Raw genomic sequence first — 18,747 nt, 5'->3', positions numbered from 1 at the left:
CACACACATACACACATACATATTATACATATAGGCCTATATATAATGTATATACAGTATAAAATACTAGAGCTGTTAATAATCGTGGAAGTCATCTTGTTTATTTCCGTTTATTAGCGCGACAACATGCTCTCCTTGTTTAAAGATGAGAGAGAAGACAGCGAGATTAGAATCGAAGCATTCCGTGGCGCCATGAAATGTTTGGATACCGACATGATGGACAAGATTAAAAGACAAATGGCTACAGAGACTTCTGATCAAGGTACATTATTATATTTGTTTTGAAAAAAATAACAGAATTTTATATTATTGTAAGCACTGAGAACCCAAATTATGTATTAATCAAATAGATAATACTACATTGCTCAAATATATAGGAATATGATGTTATGAATCGTAACAAACATAGTTCATCAACGAAAGGTCCTTATTATAGTTGTATGAAAAAGCGGTCTCTGGAATCGCAACCTCAATTTCACGCTATCTCGGCTAGTTTCATACTGTTTAGAACACAGTGCCAATGCCGTATAATTACAATGTGGCAAACATGTTTAACCGCCTCTTACAGTGTTATAGTGAATTCAATACCCACTTTCTATAAATTAATGACAGCCTATGTTTAATGAACTTTAAAACGCATACATTTTCTTTTAGTTGGCTCTTATGTGTGGAGTTTCATGAAGAATTTGAATGAGAGTTCAGATCCCCTGAAGCAAGAACACCGTGCAATTGTACAGGAAAGCGGTCTCCTCCAGGAATTTCCAATGGATCCAAGGAAATTCTCCCGCAATATGGAAATTTCTTATTTCAATGGTTGGTGAAATTAGATGTTTAATGTTAAACTAAACCTAATGTTAACTTATTTCTATTTGTATGACTTGTTTGCGTTATCTAATTTACTGTAAGTATACACTTGGCGGTCTTTTAAATACTGATCGATTTGTTGAAACTTATTTCTAGATACCACCGGCTTGGGTGCTACCATTGAAAGTGATGTTATCTTCTCACCCAAATCCTTCGTCCCTCGTCAAGTTTCGATAGATTCCAAGCTTGACCTCTTTGGTTTCTCTATCGATCTTTTGGAGGTTGGCGGTCGTGTTGAAGGCATTCAGTACTTGCTTGAATCATTGGTTGGACCTAATGGGTTTTTCCAAGACAACGGTCTGATGGATCTTATCCAGAGCCGACCGAGACGCCAAAGACGTGCCAACATCAGGGATAGCACGTTGAACAATTTGCTCGAAAACGTAAGAATCATAATGCCAAAATTATTAATAATAGTTTCTGATTAGTAGGTAAACCAGGTACTCAGGTAACAATTTTACTTTGTATTCACATGTTTTTTGTACAACCAAATACAAATTTTATAACATAATCTTCATTTCAACGTAATTTTTATTACGTTGCTGCAAATTTAAAGTGTAAACGTCAATTTCTGACATACCTAACCACAACTAACAACCTTCCCGAATGATATTATAACGTTAAGTATTTCTTAAGTAGTCCGTCTGTTAATCCTAAGCCTATGCTAGTCACAAAAACATGTGACTAGCATAGGCACATCATGACTGTATATGGGCATACAACGGTTTTGTGTCAAAGAAAAGTCTAGACCGAGCTTAATTTAAAATCTTTTTTTTTATGTTTCAGTTCGATATACAAGCCGAAGATATGCTTCAGGGATCTGTTTACTTCAAGGTGTTTGGTAACGAACTTGGATTCGCCGACTTGAGTAAACTTAGCGAGTGGACACCAGAGAGTGGATCGACAAATATTCTTCAGGTAACTGCAACATGTTCAACTTACTCAAATCATGTTTTCATATCTCATTTTTAGGCACAAATGACGATATTAAGATGACGTATTCGTATTCGTCATTGTTTTTGTAAGGTTGCGAATTCTCCCTGTTGTCTAAGCTCTGACGTTGTTCTCTATTTCTTCCTTTATCACAACATGTTAATTGGCTTCCAGGCCTGTTTAAACAACACAGAAAAAACACTGTTTGAAAGAGTTAAAATTGTTTTGTTTTTATTTTACAGCACCTTATGAAACTTACAATGGAGCTGGCAAAGGAGAAAACCATTGAATACAGTAAGAATATGATGTTGATGGAGGTATCCAGTGAGGTACCATCGTGTGCTGGCCTTCCAATCAAGATCTCTGTCAACGGCAGTGCCTCACTTCAAATGAAGGCATCAGGCAAAATGGATGTCCGGCAAATAATGGTGAGACCGCGCAGTTTAGATATTACCGGAAAGGTTGAGCCAAGGTAAAATTTAATTCTTTCAAATCATTATGTTCATATTATGTGCACATGCAAAAATTAAATTAATTATATATTTTTTTCGCCCCAAGTGTATATATTTCTTTTATGTTAGGGATTGGTACTTCGGCTGACAATCTTATGTACCTTAATGAAATTCAAAAAAAATATCATATACTTATACAGTATTTATATTTATGTTTTATTATATTATAAGATGTATTGTAGTTGTTTTCCGTTGTCGTTATAACCTAAAAATTACATTTTTTTATATCTTTTATGTTTAGCGCGGCCATTGAAGTGAGCACAGTTATGGAAGTCGATTTTTTCGTTGCACGAACAGGTGTACAACACGTTGCTCGCGCTCACACCTCCACGTCACTTGAGGGCAGTGTTGTGTTGACCAATGGCAAGGTATTCAACTTGAATCTGAACGTACCGGACAAACGACTAAACATTGCTGATGTAAAGTGAGTTAGTTTACATGTTTAACTCAAATAATGTCAATTTTTTTTATCCGCGTCCCTTACATACCCTCATACACCTCGCATCTACAAACATATACTCATCTAAATCGAACGTTAATTTATATCAAGTCTTACGTCCTTTGTAAAATCTTTAGATCTAATCTGTATTTGATCCGCATGGATGAGATGATGGAAATTCAAGGAAGCCCAGATACCCAAATGAGTTTGGACATGTGCACTGGTGCTAAAGTTGAACAGTATTTCGGTGTCGCTCTTTGTGGTGAGGCCAGTTTCCCAAGTACTATCATGAAGGTAAATAGGTCTACTTTTTTTCTGACTTTTTTTCAGACGTAAATGACATGCCTTTCAGTGCTAAAAAACACCAATTTACGGCTGTTTAAGGGTAGCATATGAATTGGACTGTAATTTCCAATCTTTCCTATCCCAAACTGTGCACTAATGAAAAATTGCAAACCCTCAAAAGATTTTGATGCATTAGTTTATCCACCATATAATATTTTTCACTAGTGTAAAATAAACAACTATACTAATTGCTTATCATTATTCAATGTCTGTTAATGTTGGCTCTGCAATAATACGGTAGGCTAATAAAATATTTTATTAGCTTTACAAAGAAACAGGAAATGTACAACACAAATTAAAATTTCTGTTAGTATTTAAAGACTAACAAGAATTTAGTTTATTTCCATCCTTATGATTTCATTTTTTTTTAACCCACAGCCAAACAGTCCACGTTTCCCATTGTCTGGAAATCTTGACATCGAACTATATTTGGAGAAACGAGATGTGTCCCTTACTAAGTACACCATGGAAGCATCATATGAAAAACAGCAGGTACAGTAAACCACTACTTCTCTTTTTGCGCCTTTCTTCATTTATAAAGTATTATACAAATATTGTTTGCAACTTATAAAGTATTAAAATATACGAAAGATAACAGTGGCGAAAAACTATAGCAATGTTAATCCTTTGATGAAAATAGGCTGCTTCAATTACAAAAATTGGAAGATACCAAGATAGTAATTGTTTCTACTTATGATGTTCAAGACCCTAAAACATTTCTACTTCCTCGTAATGAGAATTACTTTATAAAGCTACACACTATTTGTTTAAGGAGGTTCTAAATATTAGAAGTCCTTCTAGCACACACTGGAATGGGTCACAGCTGTAAATCTGGTTTATTAAAATTTTGTGATATATGTACTAATTCCTTCATCCTGTAAAAATCCATTGTGCCACTAAAACACAAAAGTCGGTTGTTTTACCAGCTGAACTGTGAGACATAACTGAGGTACTTCCTTGGGATTTTACGGCGTGCATACTCCGTCGACATGAAATTTGATCGAGGTGAACAGAACCTCACTATTGATATGGTAACTCCAACTAAAACGGCATCCATCAGAGGTAAATTTATTTTATAACTATGTAAAAATAATAATAATAATAATAATTGTTGTGGTGATGTTTGTCACACACGTTAATGTTAGGCATATCAAACAAATATTATCTATTAATTCGAATAGCAACTGCTTGTACTTAATTGTCAATGGCGAAACCAAAGATGTCCAAAATGGGTGGGGGGGGGGGGGTGCTAAAATGGGCCTGATCGAGACAGCACTATCATAGGGGGTCCGGGAGCATGCGAATTGGCCGACCCTCTAAATCCTGAAAACTTTTAATAATGTAATGATATTTAATTGATTAACATTCTATTTAATTATTTTAAATGGGATATTACTTTAACATTGTTGCTATATTTAACAATTTGAACAGTAATTATACACTTTTATATTTTTAACTTTAAAGTGTATAATTACAGTACAGTGTTAGAATCAATGAGTCTTTGCCTCTCGAATTGCCATGGGCTTTCCATGACCCCAGCCGGTAGTGGACCTCAATTTAGCTATTGTAAAAATTCGCCTAAAATTGTGTTTGACTCTCCCGCCTATAATTTTCTTCTTCTCTGTCTCCCTTCACCTTGTTTTACAAGACACTAACACTACCACTGTTCTTAATACACTGATTTTTCCAAAACCTTAATTTTTTTAAATTCTTAAACATTACTATTTTAGACAAAAATAAATGTTATATAAATATTTATTGTACTGTGTTTTTATGTGAATTTTAGGTGTTTCATATTGTCAAAGAGAGATTAAATGTCCAGTGCAATGTTGGACGATAAAAGTTATCTTATCTTATTTTATATATATTTCTTTACTTCTGAAGCCGACTTTGTCAAGCAACAATTAATGCAGAAAATGGAAACACACTTCTTCCTCGATGAGGCCCGTGTACTGAAAATCTTATATAAGATGAACATGCAACCAGACGTTAATGCTCAGACAATGAAGTTCTTACCTACCTTCGAATTTGAGTTTAATAAGGACGGAGAAACGAAAACTTACCTTTTCTCAGGAAGTGTAACCAAATACGAAGCACAAAACCGTACTGATATTGACCTTGTCTTCAACAAACCTTCTGAAAACCTCATCACATTGTCAGGTAGATGTCCATCTCTATGATTGTTCTTTTATTCGGATTCACATAAATTAGCTTTCAACATATTTCCACCATTTTTGTTGCGCGCACTTCTGCTTAAGGAGGCCTAATTGAATGTTATAGTAATAATGAATGGTTAATAATATATATATATAATATATATATATATGCATATATATGTATATATATATATATATATTACTAATATATATTTTTAATTGATATATTTTTGACTAATTATATTGTTATTATTAAAAATTTTTTCTTACGATAGGCAATGTACAGAAAAATTATGGTGTGAAGAAACTCACCTACACCACTGATTTGAATCTTGGTGGTCGCTATATCAATGCTAGGATTGATGGAGAAGTTGTGAAAAAGGGCAACCTCGTTTCCTCAGAAATTTCTCTCGAATATGTACCAACCAACCAGGACAGTCGAACACTGAATTTCGCTATGAAGTTGACCAACAACACAAGCGAGGTAAGATGCGATAATAATCAACTTTACCTAGGATTTAACTAAGCTTACCGTTTGAGTATATCTCAGATGAAAAAACATGTTTGTATTTAAACTAAAGCGTTTTCTTTAATAGCAACTCATTTTGTGCATCTTTATATACAGTATCTGCTAATAGAGTAATATCAGGGAATATGATTCACAATTCACGAGTATTTAAGCTTATAGTTTTGCAAGATGTAAATATGTTTTAGTGTTGTGCATGACTGCATATTTCGATAATATAATGTCGAAGATTATCAAGTGTTTTCTAAACTACGGTATTCTAAAACATCACTTTTTATGATTTCAGAAATACAAGAGCTATGACTTCATGACCAGTATGAGCTTTTCCCACAATCCTCAGTTTAATTTCCGAATTGACTCCAGCTCAAAATGTAATGCGCTTCATTCCGAGAGCTCCCTTCGCCTATGCTACAGTAATATTGATTGCCAGGGTGACAAAATGATCGCAGTTGAGCACACCTTTGACCTAACCAAGTCAGATACCAATCTGGAAAACGAGCTTGAAATTATTCTACGACTGCCATCCTTCCAGAAGGAGTACCGTGTAACTCAGAGCTTGACACGTAACTTTGAAAGCCCATTAAATTTTGTTGTCGATCTTAACGAAGTCGTTACCACTACTAGTCTATTCCACACCAAACTTAACTTAATCAATGAGGGTACAATGGAATTACCAAGAGGCTCGTTTACATTTGAGGTTGCATGTCCATGGAGAGAGGGCCACATTATTCAGACATGGCATAAAAGTTCAGAAAACCAGATATCTGCTACCACCAGTCTGAAAACCGAAACTAATAGAACCAGTACAATGGAGATTATGTGGGAAAAGAGTGAAAGAGAGGAAGACGAATACAAAAAGCATAGCATTACCGTAAACATCGCTACACCTGAAGATACCCAGGTTTCCGTTGAATACTATATTGAATTTAGCAATGGAGAATTTGATACAGAACTAACCACAATGAAGAATACTGACAGAATTGTTTTTCTGAAGTTGGAATTAGAAGACATGAGCGATAGTCAAAAACTGAAAAAGGAGCTGTCGTTAACTTGCATGATTCCTCCATTGAAGTCATTGAAGGATGTCAGTTGGGTATCAGAACTTGAATATAAGAAAGACAGTTTGTTCAACTTTATCTCAACTCTGTCAGTTCTTCAGAACCGTTTCGTTTTCACCACCAACTTTCGTAACAAGACCAGCGTCGACAAAAAGCACGGTGAATTGGCTATAAGTTTTGCAACCCCAGAAAACAAATTTGAATTGCTTAGTTCAGCCAAATTCCGCGGAAAGGTTGTTACATTTGAATCAGCTGCCACATTCACACCAGGAGGACAGGAGGGCAAACGATTTGCTGTCAGACTTGACTACCAAAATAACACTGCCGAGACAGAAGTTGGACATGAAGTCACTCTTACACTTGAAGCGCCAGACCAAAGTGTTTCAGCGGGTTGTTCATTCAGCCGCAGTGATTCATCACTCACATCCACATTCTCTGTGACGTATGCCCCAGGAAAAACCATTACAAATACACTAACCTTCAATGACAGAAGCACTGACTCTCAGAAAATATTTGAGGTTGAGTTGAGCACCACTACACCAGAACGTTCACTTGGTTTTGCTTTTACTCACAGGAACACACAAACAAGGTTTAACCCACATCTGGAGATTTCACTCACCAGTGGTACTGTGTTCACCACTGACTTAGTTTATGAAATCAAGGAGAATGGCGCAGTAAAGGATCTCGTTTGGACATTCGATCTTCCCGAAGACCAGAACGACTTAAACTTGAAAATGGTCTTGACTAATACCAACTCCGGCAAAGGTTTTGAATTTACTGTCTCGCAGGCTGATGCCCAAACAGTACGAGTCGACTTCAACCTGGTTCCGATAATCACCGACACAGACGCACAGATTGATATTGCCCTCAATCTTATCAACACCTACATTACTGGTTATGACATGAATGTGGACTTCACATACGACCAGTCTACCGCATTAATCTTCGCCGGCACTAACATCACCGTCAATGGAAAGCGACAGGCAAGAAAACCTATTTTAGTTTCCTTACCTTTGGTGTTTTCTGGATCAGTTAAATATTTAAATCTTTAATACTTTGCATTATCCAAAATTCTGCCTATACTGTATTTCAATTCGCTATCAATTAATATTGTTGAATGTTAATGAAAAAATATTTAATATATTATTTTACAGATCGAATTAGAGACTAGTATGAACGTAGTGTCTTCAACATCGTACGGTAGAAAGATTGCTTACATCTTCAAGAGCAGGCTACCACAACTCACCGATGAACCTCTTAGAAATATGGTATTCAACTACACAAATGAAGAAGAGAATGAAGATGTTTCTCAACACATCATTTTCTTGTATGATGATCTCAGTGACGATTACAAGGTGCACTTCGATCGACTCTGCGAGGAACAGAACATCGGTATGAACCTCCACCATCATGAAGTTCTCCGCCTTAGACATCCATATGACATGCCGAATGTTCCTCAAGATATGTCAATAGATATTAGACGCGAGGTCAATGACATCGAACGATCCACAAAGGTGAATGCTTAGACATGATCTTATGTTCATTTGTCTTTATATTCTTCATCAGTTTTCTTCTCCCCATCGTTTTTCAAAAGCGATGAATACAGTCAGTAAATGATTAACTTACTACTGGTTAAAAAATAATTTTGTTATGAATAATTTGTTATTTTGTCAATTTTGCAGCTCATGTTTGTCAGAAATGGATTGACCACCACTGTAGCCAGCCGATACAGAAACAAAACAAATGACCAAAAGATACACCACATGGCTGAACTAATCATATCCAGACCAGATGAGCATGTAAGTAAATTTACTTCGACTTTCACATTGACTTCCTCTCTGTCACGAAGAAATGATGTCCACTTGGCTATATCCATCTATCGCTGGTCTCTTAGTATAGGTCTATTATGTGTCCATCGTGCTCTATTAGATGTTGTTAATGCGGCAGTCTTCCACATGTTGGTTTGATGACAATTAAGTTCTCTTGTATTTTGTATAACAAGATAATTATTATGATTTATTTCCATAGGATATCACAATTAAAGGAGTCGGAAAATTGTTTGACGGTAATAAAATGTTCAGTACTGATATCGATGTATCATATAGTAGTGACAAGAAGAAGGACATAAGCTTCAAGTTCGATCTATCTAACAACACTGTGGCCGAGTACACCAGTGATTACACCTTAGGAATGGAGGTACTTCACCTCTTCAGCAACATCGACGTTACACTCGCCTGCTCCTTTACCAATGACACCGAACGCGGCAGCATTGGTTTAGAGTCACAGATCGCTATTGATGATGATTATATCCCGATTGCCTTAGAAGGAGAATTCAACAAGCTATCTAAAAAATACCAGATCCATGTAAGACTACATTTATATTATTTGATAATGTACTTCTATCAAATGAATTATGAGAACAAATTATATAGACCTAGATTATTTGGATTTTTATAGGATATTAAGATATTAGGTCTGACTTGTTCATTTTTTGTTTTTGCAGACAAATGGACCTCAGCGGGAAATGTGGTTCCGAGGACAGATTGTCACGATCTCGGAGGGCCACTACCGCCTTGACATGACCAACCAATACGATCAGGCTATCAAGCCTAGTCACCTCATAATTAATCTAATCAACAAAGAAATTGAGTATAAGTTCATGTTTGACGGTGAGTTATTATATTGAACCTTTCCATTATTCTTCAATATACACTTAAATATTCTCCAACAGAGAAAACATTAATGATACAGGTCTCCCTCCTCCAATTAAAATTTCAAGTTTCTTATCTGATTAATAAAGATAATAGACATTACCGGTAGTTTAAATGGGACCACAGAAAAGTGATCTTTAATTGGAGGTGGTCTTTAATTAAAGGCAGTGTGGAGTTAGGAGGTTGGGGGAGAGTCAACCCTAACCCTCCCCTTTTAGAAAGTCAAAAAAAGAAAAAGAAATTATTGATCCACACAAAAAGGCCTCAGAGGTTATTTGTGGGCGTTTAGAAAATGTTGTGGGGGCATGCCCCCGGACCCCTCTAGGGTGTTGTTGTCTCTCGATCGGCCATCCTCCCAGTCCCGCCCCTTTCGGACATCTCTGGATTCGCCCCTGAAAGGGGTCTTTAATTAGAGGCAAACCTGTAATTATAATTTCCCAACAATTTCGTTTTCATATTCAAGTGATCACGCCTTAAGGTAAGCTGGGCACAAACTGCTCAAAGGGAGATCGGAGTTGGATTCTTTGCCCGACGGTTGTACGACCGTTGTAATAAGGAGCGAGTACCGGGCTAAAAAGAAGTAATCTGTATAACGGTATAGCAACACGTAAGTGTCGATTTTATCTATTTAAAAACGATAATAATCATTCACACCTTGATCATTTGATGTGCAGAGCAAGGTGAGGAATACTGGAAGGTGACCATGGGCTACTTTAACGACACAGCTCTTGAGGCTGATCTAACTCGAATGATCCGTGGTCAACTAACCAATGACGCCCACGTACGTGTAGTACTCACCAGCCCGAAGGTTCTACGTAATGAGATCCATTGGCGCCCAGAATGGATTCAAAATGTTAATGCAAGTATTTTAGTAAATTTTGTATACAGAAAACAGCACTGTATGTGTTACGTATTTGCTCCATAATCTAAAGCAAAAAGAAGACGATTAAATAAGTAAAAGAAAAAAAAAAACTTTCTGAAATGTATTTGATTAAAACTAAACATATCTTAATATCCCAATAAAATATTAACTTGCCGACTGTTTTTTTTAATTATTATTATTTAGGGGCAGCTAAATTTTTAAAGCTGCCTATGGGAGCAGGCCCAGATTAGTTTGAACCTTGTCGCGTACAGAGACCCCTCTAAATCCAAAACCGATTTTTCAAAGAACCAAATGAACTTCTTCAATCTAAAAATGATTTTTAGCCAACCCCCTATTTTGAGGCAGGACCCCAATACCACCCCAAAATGTCATGTTCCACATGTTGTCTCGAATAATAGGGCAAACTGTATTTATTTTTGCCGATTCTTAGTATAATAAGAAAAAATAAACTTTCTTACAGTATAATTATATCGTTTTTATTCTTGTGTATTACATTTGAGTGTACTTTATGCAACCGATTCGGTGACAAATAAAATGCTGATACACTTCTATTCTGGTGCCAGCACCAGTCATCAATCACCTGATCAGAATCCCCTAATCAGGTTTGATGACGTCATCATGATTATTGTGACTGTTATTTGTCACCGAAAATGATACTTATATCAGATCATTTAGGTAGAGTTGGGTGGCTTTATGTGTCTCTGAGATAAAGGGATAATAAACTTAATTACTGATACGCTTATCCAGGTAAAAGAATAGGGATAAATAAATTTATTGTTTCAAGCAAGCTTTTGAATAATTTATAATACATTTGATGTATACTTTGCAGGCTACCGTTGCAAGATTGCTTTCCAACATAAGTAACTCTATGAGTCTTCGCTCTAGTGGTATACAGCAACGTATGAACAAATTCACCGGTCGCCTACACGACAGTATGATGGACTTTGTAAGAGAAAATTCAGAATACCGCACAATGTACTACGAACTGGTTGCTGATCTCGAAAGGAAAATTGCTGCTTTCAAAATAAGAATGAATGCACGGAAACTAAGCATGAAGGTATGCTAATAAACAAAAAACAATGAAAAAGCTTCTAATGTGACAAGAATATTATAAACTGTCTACTAAATAGAAGATCCAGAGGTGGCGTCATGATTTGCCCTACGAGAAGGGGGTGGGCGGGAGGAACGAGGTCTCTGATGGAGGGGCCGATGTTCCTGACGAGAGCAAAGTGGTAGTGGTTGTGGTCGGGCGTCGCTCAAAATTTTTCGAAGGTGGTCCAGACATAAAATTCCTGTCGAGCAAATTCTGGTGACACCCCGTTATAATATTTAAGGCACGCTAAATTAAAATCCTAATACATAATAATGCAACTTTCCTAATTATTTCTGCTGTACAAACACATTTGAATATGTCGATATGATTGGATCGGAACGCCACAAATAACTACCAAGTTTTGTGTTTAGTTAAGAAATTATAATAAACCATACTTTAAAGGAGGATTTGTTTTTTTTTACTTACAGAATTCCATTGACGAAATTAAGACCGATTTCGTTACTCAAGTAACTCCTTCAATTGAGAAGATGAAAGTAGCAATTAACAGACTGGAGTCCCAAATTCAAGAACTTAAATTGGACCTCCAAATGAAAATGCAGATGTGGGCTCAGGTAAGATTTTTTTTAACGAAATTCTGTTGTAATTATAATTAATATATTATATTATATTATATTATCTTTTACAACCATCGTAAATATCTACACGCCCATCTTAACATTGTGTACAGGCTGCCTCGGCATCTCTTGCGAACTACAAGGCCCAGTTTGGTGGACGAATGATCAACGAATTCAACACATTCGCTGAGACATACAATAGAAATCTGAGAAAAGATGCCACATTCATAAAGGTACTTGTAACAGAAATGATGGAAGATATCAAGGAAAGAGAGATGGTACATTTGGACAGACTAAATACGTCTTTAGCTAAAAAAAAAGAAATATTAGGCCAACTATTTAAGGAACTTGCCGCCAACATAACAGGTATGCTAATTCTGGTTTATTCAACTGCATGAGTTGTATTGTATAATATAAAATATATAATTATATACAATGCAATATATAATACAATATACCAAAAGGTCTCACTGCAATTAAAGACCAATTTTATGACCGTGGTTTACTGTATATATATATATATATATATATATATATATATATATTCGTTAAATTCGTTATATATATAACATTCTTTAAGAGCTATGCTACACGATGTACCATCATGTCCTTTATTATAACACTGTATTTACCTTTCTTTGATGATTTATATATATATATATATATATATATATGTATATATACAGTATATATATATATTTTTAAAATTTTTATTTTCATATGTTTTAGCTGCTTTTAAGGAGCGCTTCGACGAGATGAAATTGAACTTTAAACAATCAGTTTTCTATTCCGATTTGATGACCTGCTTGCAAGATATGCAAAATAATGAAATGGCTGCTGATATAATGGCCGGCGCACAGGAAACGTTGAGTGATGTCCAAAATTCCCAGGATCTGCAAAAGCTGAAAGAGCTGTTCTCATTTTTGGCTCAATACAGTATGCCCAAGGTACCGATATTTTATATGATGATAATGAATATTATTATTATTATTATTATTATTTATTATTATTGTTGTGATGATGATGATTATTATGACGTTGATGATAATGAAAATGTTGATGATGATGATGATGAGGATAATGATGCTTATAATTAATCAGAATGGTGATTGAGATGATGGTGATGTTAACAACATAAGTAATTATATAATTAGTAATGGTATTTTATATGTAATGTAGGAATGTTGTTTTCCCCAATCGGATGTTCTAAGTGCTCATTATGTTCCTAAACCCCTGTGAAACAAATCGGAGGTGATTCGAGTGGGGAGTCAAACACCCACTCTTCCAAGTGATTAGCCTGGAAACATGCTACAAGACTAGTAACTGTGTTTTAGGGTGCTTACTTAGCATTAAGTAAAACAAAACTTCATTGGTATATTGACTATTGAATTTTTTGACATGAATTCTGTTGTAATTTAGGTTATACTTTATGAAGCATTTTACATATGCTTTGATATATGAATCCTCTTAGGTTGATGTGTCTAAAAACTGGCTCAAACAATTAAAGATCCGTATGATGGAAGAAATCGAGAAATTGAAGACTCAACTGTACGATGAGGTGCAAAAATATAACAACAGCACATATTCTCTTGAGAAATTCGACATCGAAAATGGCGAGATAGTGTTCCTTCTATTCCTCCAAGAAGAATGGCAATCGCTTACCCAGTGGCCAGAAAAGTACACGCAGGCTGTTGATGAAATCTATGATACAGATCAGGAAGAATATATGTCCAATGTTTACAAACGTCTTCGAGGCTATAAAGAATATATTCTGGATAAGGCAGCTCAAAAAAAGAAACTCTTTAGCGATGTTTATCTGGAGAGTCTTAAGGAGAAATGGCAGGATAGTACTATAGATTCTTATGTTGATTATTACATCCAAAAGACCGATCGATTCTGGAGTTGGTTCTACTTGGTCAAGAGACTTATCCAGCCAAAAAATCTTATTCCTCCATACCAAGGTATGTTTCATTTCCACTAAACACAAACTGATGCTATTTGGTAGCAAATTGAATAGAATTTCCGTTATTAAATTGCATAATATATATACTGTCGTAACAATGTTTACTATCTATACAATATTATTCGGTATTTTCATATTTTCATTTATGGTAGCTCACGGCATGATTGCTGGCAACGAACATTACATGACTTTCGACAAGTCTTACTTCGACTTCACCAACAAGTGCTCTTACGTGCTGGCAAGTGATTTCATTGATGGAAACTTCACCGTTATCGTTGACTATGACAGATCAGAAGATGTAAATGAAAAATCTCTTGTTGTGAAGGTTGATGACCAGACTATTGAAATCACCCCTGATTGGCAGGTATGTGTTAAGAATGTTTTTTCTGTTATGTCATTTTTCTGTTATGTCAATCCTCACCATTATGGAATTTCTACTGCTTTTACTGCATTGTTATGCCTGTTGTGTCCATGATGTGAAGACCACAGTTGATTCAATATTTTCCTCGTCTTATTTTTGCACAGAATATTATTTAAAAATCTTATCTTCTTATACTCTATAAGTATCGTCATTTCACATTTCCACTATTCTAGTATTACAATTCTTTAACATTATTGTTCCATTTCTAATGTTTAGGTCAAGAAGAACGATCGTGTGATTGAACTGCCAGTTCAGTTTAAGAAGACCACCATCATCCGTGACAACGGCATCATCCGCGTTGACAACACTAATGGCGTCACTGTCCGTTGCAACCTTCACAGCGAATACTGCACTGTAAACGTCACCGGCTGGTACTTCGGCAAGACTGGAGGACTGTTTGGCAACTACAATTACGAAAAGAAAGACGACATGACCAAATCAAATGGCCGTGTCACTAAGAACCTACCAGAATTCGCTCGTAGCTGGCAGGTCGGCAGAAAATGTCTTTCTCACGACAACGATGCAAACCAATGTAATACTGATCCAACGTTACTTGCTAATGAAAAGTGTGCCAAGATTTTCCTGGACTTCCGATCCGAATTTAGCCGCTGCTTTACACAGGTAAAATGAATTGTAACTGTCAATTACCTAATCATTCAAACATATCAATATATTTTAACCATAGTCTATGTTTCATTGTCGTATGGGCCGTTGTACCTATTCCTTTAAAGTTAGGGTCTCTGGAAACTATTTAAAAGAAAGTGTCTACAAACCATTGCTCCTCTGCCAAATGATCTTATAATTATATTTAACTATTTTGGTTGTAATATTTTTCAGGTGGACCGCAACGCATTTTACAAAATGTGCGTGAACCAAATTTGTGGTTTAATAACTGGCACGGAGATCCACCAGGGCGTGTGTAACATTTCAAATGCCTATCGTGAGCAGTGTAAGCAACAGGACGTTATGTTGAAACCTCTGAAAGATTGCGGTAAGTTGTTTCATGTAATAATGATAATGATAATAGACCAATTCATAGTTAAAACTGTACATGCTTGTATCCAAGGTCAGTCGAGATGCTCATATCCAAGGTCAATCGAGATCAATCAATATAAACCTATGTTGTGTATATGATTTTTACCTTCATATGAGTATGCGCAGTTCTAACTACAAATTGACTCAGGCCCTATTGGTTGTAAAAGCACCAAATACCTTGTATTGCTATTTAGTTCTTTACAAGAAACCTTGCATATTAGTAGGAGCAGCTCTCACTTATTATTTATATTCATTTATCTTTGTCATTCTAAATTCATTCCATTCTTCCCTTTGTGGCATAGATACTGTACTCTAGTTTTACCTCATCTTTATTTATACCACGTTTATACTATGTTTTGTAATATTGTTACGCTTCATTTCACAACTTTTTAGCATGAAAAACATTGAATTTTTATTCGCCTGCGTGCAATACGGTAACTGATGATGAGGTTTGTAGATGATGATACTAGCACTGCCTAAACATATCTTGTTGTTAAGGCCATAATATAATGAATTAAATAATAGGCTTCGCCAATGATGAAGATACGATCTGTTGCGTTGTTTTTGAAAATTCTTTACAATCTCTAGATCAATATGATATTCCAATCTTCAACTATCTGATGAGATGGTTTTATGTGTTTTTTTCAGTCATGTGCAAAGGTTCCGAAAACCAAGAATTCATTCAAAATGAAAAGGAAACTCCTGTCTCTTATACACATCTAGATGTGTATAAGAGACAGGACCACCATCATCCGTGACAACGGCATCATCCGCGTTGACAACACTAATGGCGTCACTGTCCGTTGCAACCTTCACAGCGAATACTGCACTGTAAACGTCACCGGCTGGTACTTCGGCAAGACTGGAGGACTGTTTGGCAACTACAATTACGAAAAGAAAGACGACATGACCAAATCAAATGGCCGTGTCACTAAGAACCTACCAGAATTCGCTCGTAGCTGGCAGGTCGGCAGAAAATGTCTTTCTCACGACAACGATGCAAACCAATGTAATACTGATCCAACGTTACTTGCTAATGAAAAGTGTGCCAAGATTTTCCTGGACTTCCGATCCGAATTTAGCCGCTGCTTTACACAGGTAAAATGAATTGTAACTGTCAATTACCTAATCATTCAAACATATCAATATATTTTAACCATAGTCTATGTTTCATTGTCGTATGGGCCGTTGTACCTATTCCTTTAAAGTTAGGGTCTCTGGAAACTATTTAAAAGAAAGTGTCTACAAACCATTGCTCCTCTGCCAAATGATCTTATAATTATATTTAACTATTTTGGTTGTAATATTTTTCAGGTGGACCGCAACGCATTTTACAAAATGTGCGTGAACCAAATTTGTGGTTTAATAACTGGCACGGAGATCCACCAGGGCGTGTGTAACATTTCAAATGCCTATCGTGAGCAGTGTAAGCAACAGGACGTTATGTTGAAACCTCTGAAAGATTGCGGTAAGTTGTTTCATGTAATAACGATAATGATAATAAACCAATTCATAGTTAAAACTGTACATGCTCGTATCCAAGGTCAGTCGAGATGCTCATATCCAAGGTCAATCGAGATCAATCAATATAAACCTATGTTGTGTATATGATTTTTACCTTCATATGAGTATGCGCAGTTCTAACTACAAATTGACTCAGGCCCTATTGGTTGTAAAAGCACCAAATACCTTGTATTGCTATTTAGTTCTTTACAAGAAACCTTGCATATTAGTAGGAGCAGCTCTCACTTATTATTTATATTCATTTATCTTTGTCATTCTAAATTCATTCCATTCTTCCCTTTGTGGCATAGATACTGTACTCTAGTTTTACCTCATCTTTATTTATACCACGTTTATACTATGTTTTGTAATATTGTTACGCTTCATTTCACAACTTTTTAGCATGAAAAACATTGAATTTTTATTCGCCTATACTAATGATTGCCTGCGTGCAATACGATAACTGATGATGATACTAGCACTGCCGAAACATGTCTTGTTGGGCCGTTAAGGCCTCAAATATACAAAATAAAATATAGACGTCGCCTATGCTGAAGATACAATCTGTTGTGTTGTTTCTGAAAATTATTAGCTGTCTGCTGTTAAATCATTCTTTTTCATAATTATGTTGAAACAGCTTAAGTTTTGTAATTATGATTGATAAATTTTTATATACTTTTTAATTCCAATTCTCATTCTTGACAATGTTCCAATAAAGAACAAAACGTAGAATCAACTATGGCCTCACGTCCGTCATTTTTCGGAGTCACCATACTCGTATTCTATTAAAGTTAAAATAGTTTCAGTTTTTTTAGTTTCTGATCAATTACAAATTTTGCTATGTATTTATTTTGTTATTTATTTTACATATATCTATTTATTATTATTATTTTTCTTAGTTTTTGTATTTCACTAAACTTAGATAATTGCTTTCAGGTATTTTATTTGATTATATATTATATTTGGTCTATATTATTTATAATATTGTATTGTTATGTTAAACTGGATGAGTGTGGTTCAGACTTTTTGTTATAGTGATTAAGTTCACTTTTGGTTCCCTGCCCATTAAATTTATTGTATTTGTGTTCTGTATATGTATACCAACATTGTTTTGTACTATGTTTTATTGCCGAATAAAGAATAAGAATAAGAATTTGTTGATATAGATTCAGTGGGGATATACATATACAATTATGCAAGCATTCATTATAATCATTATATCATTACCTGTACAAGAGAATGAGAGTTCTTAGGACAATTTCTACCCAGTCCTCTACTCTCCATCAGAATCACACGCTCTCTGAACTTGTGCCCATCCATTCCACACTGCTCGTTGCAATCAGACCAACTGCCATAGCGTCCTAAAACACAATCCTGTGTACATTCAACCTCGCAATCCTCCATTGATGCCACATCAGACTCACCGCATCGTTTAACATCGTAGTAGACACCAGCATTGTCATGACAACTTATTGTTCTTTGTCTTGTACCTACAAAAAGACATATTAATTGAATTTGTTTGTTTGCTATATGTGCAGGGATGAGGCATTAGAAAGTTTATTTACGATTGGAATGTTTAAAATCCAAGAATTTATGAAGACTATTATTATTGAAGATGCTTATGAAGAAGAAGATGATGATGATGATAAAAATGATGATGGTAACAATAAAAAGATTTATGACAACTAAATTGATGAAATTATAAATGTAGATATGATGATGATGAGGAC

The 18,747-nt window shown here is 35.4% G+C and overlaps 3 protein-coding genes across 3 annotated transcripts in view; 2 read left to right on the top strand and 1 right to left on the bottom strand.

The window, feature by feature from the left end:
- The window catches only part of LOC117123979, a gene marked incomplete at its 3' end in the record, with an annotated part of 22,404 nt that extends 6,183 nt beyond the window's left edge, over positions 1 to 16,221 (top strand). The window contains exons 9-35 of the mRNA XM_033270080.1: positions 118 to 262; positions 655 to 813; positions 961 to 1,247; positions 1,651 to 1,782; positions 2,040 to 2,269; positions 2,551 to 2,733; positions 2,886 to 3,042; positions 3,472 to 3,591; positions 3,866 to 3,918; positions 4,043 to 4,155; positions 4,978 to 5,253; positions 5,525 to 5,733; positions 6,062 to 7,816; positions 7,988 to 8,347; positions 8,516 to 8,632; positions 8,862 to 9,197; positions 9,337 to 9,502; positions 10,219 to 10,403; positions 11,257 to 11,484; positions 11,949 to 12,092; positions 12,209 to 12,461; positions 12,825 to 13,042; positions 13,567 to 14,056; positions 14,211 to 14,422; positions 14,696 to 15,100; positions 15,317 to 15,470; positions 16,163 to 16,221. Of these exons, the coding sequence (XP_033125971.1) occupies positions 118 to 262; positions 655 to 813; positions 961 to 1,247; positions 1,651 to 1,782; positions 2,040 to 2,269; positions 2,551 to 2,733; positions 2,886 to 3,042; positions 3,472 to 3,591; positions 3,866 to 3,918; positions 4,043 to 4,155; positions 4,978 to 5,253; positions 5,525 to 5,733; positions 6,062 to 7,816; positions 7,988 to 8,347; positions 8,516 to 8,632; positions 8,862 to 9,197; positions 9,337 to 9,502; positions 10,219 to 10,403; positions 11,257 to 11,484; positions 11,949 to 12,092; positions 12,209 to 12,461; positions 12,825 to 13,042; positions 13,567 to 14,056; positions 14,211 to 14,422; positions 14,696 to 15,100; positions 15,317 to 15,470; positions 16,163 to 16,221 (7,146 nt within the window). The remainder of the gene's footprint in view (positions 1 to 117; positions 263 to 654; positions 814 to 960; positions 1,248 to 1,650; positions 1,783 to 2,039; positions 2,270 to 2,550; positions 2,734 to 2,885; positions 3,043 to 3,471; positions 3,592 to 3,865; positions 3,919 to 4,042; positions 4,156 to 4,977; positions 5,254 to 5,524; positions 5,734 to 6,061; positions 7,817 to 7,987; positions 8,348 to 8,515; positions 8,633 to 8,861; positions 9,198 to 9,336; positions 9,503 to 10,218; positions 10,404 to 11,256; positions 11,485 to 11,948; positions 12,093 to 12,208; positions 12,462 to 12,824; positions 13,043 to 13,566; positions 14,057 to 14,210; positions 14,423 to 14,695; positions 15,101 to 15,316; positions 15,471 to 16,162) is intronic.
- Positions 16,222 to 16,237: 16 nt separating this feature from the next.
- LOC117123978 (kielin/chordin-like protein) lies at positions 16,238 to 17,659 on the top strand. Its single transcript, XM_033270079.1, has 3 exons — positions 16,238 to 16,612; positions 16,829 to 16,982; positions 17,655 to 17,659. The coding sequence occupies exons 1-3, from the start codon at positions 16,238 to 16,240 to the stop codon at positions 17,657 to 17,659; spliced, it is 534 nt and encodes a 177-aa protein (XP_033125970.1).
- A 50-nt stretch (positions 17,660 to 17,709) lies between these two features.
- Positions 17,710 to 18,747, bottom strand: part of LOC117123977 (probable E3 ubiquitin ligase complex SCF subunit sconB) — a 10,574-nt gene continuing 9,536 nt past the window's right edge. Inside the window, exons 4-5 of the mRNA XM_033270078.1 lie at positions 18,245 to 18,507; positions 17,710 to 17,799 (exon numbers count right to left, since the gene is read on the bottom strand). Of these exons, the coding sequence (XP_033125969.1) occupies positions 17,710 to 17,799; positions 18,245 to 18,507 (353 nt within the window). The remainder of the gene's footprint in view (positions 17,800 to 18,244; positions 18,508 to 18,747) is intronic.

The sequence above is a fragment of the Anneissia japonica genome, unplaced genomic scaffold (assembly GCF_011630105.1).
Source record: "Anneissia japonica isolate Jap-2015-1 unplaced genomic scaffold, ASM1163010v1 scaffold287736_len1891122_cov214, whole genome shotgun sequence".
NCBI classification, from domain to species: domain Eukaryota; kingdom Metazoa; phylum Echinodermata; class Crinoidea; order Comatulida; family Comatulidae; genus Anneissia; species Anneissia japonica.
This window is presented reverse-complemented; position numbering and strand designations above follow the sequence as displayed.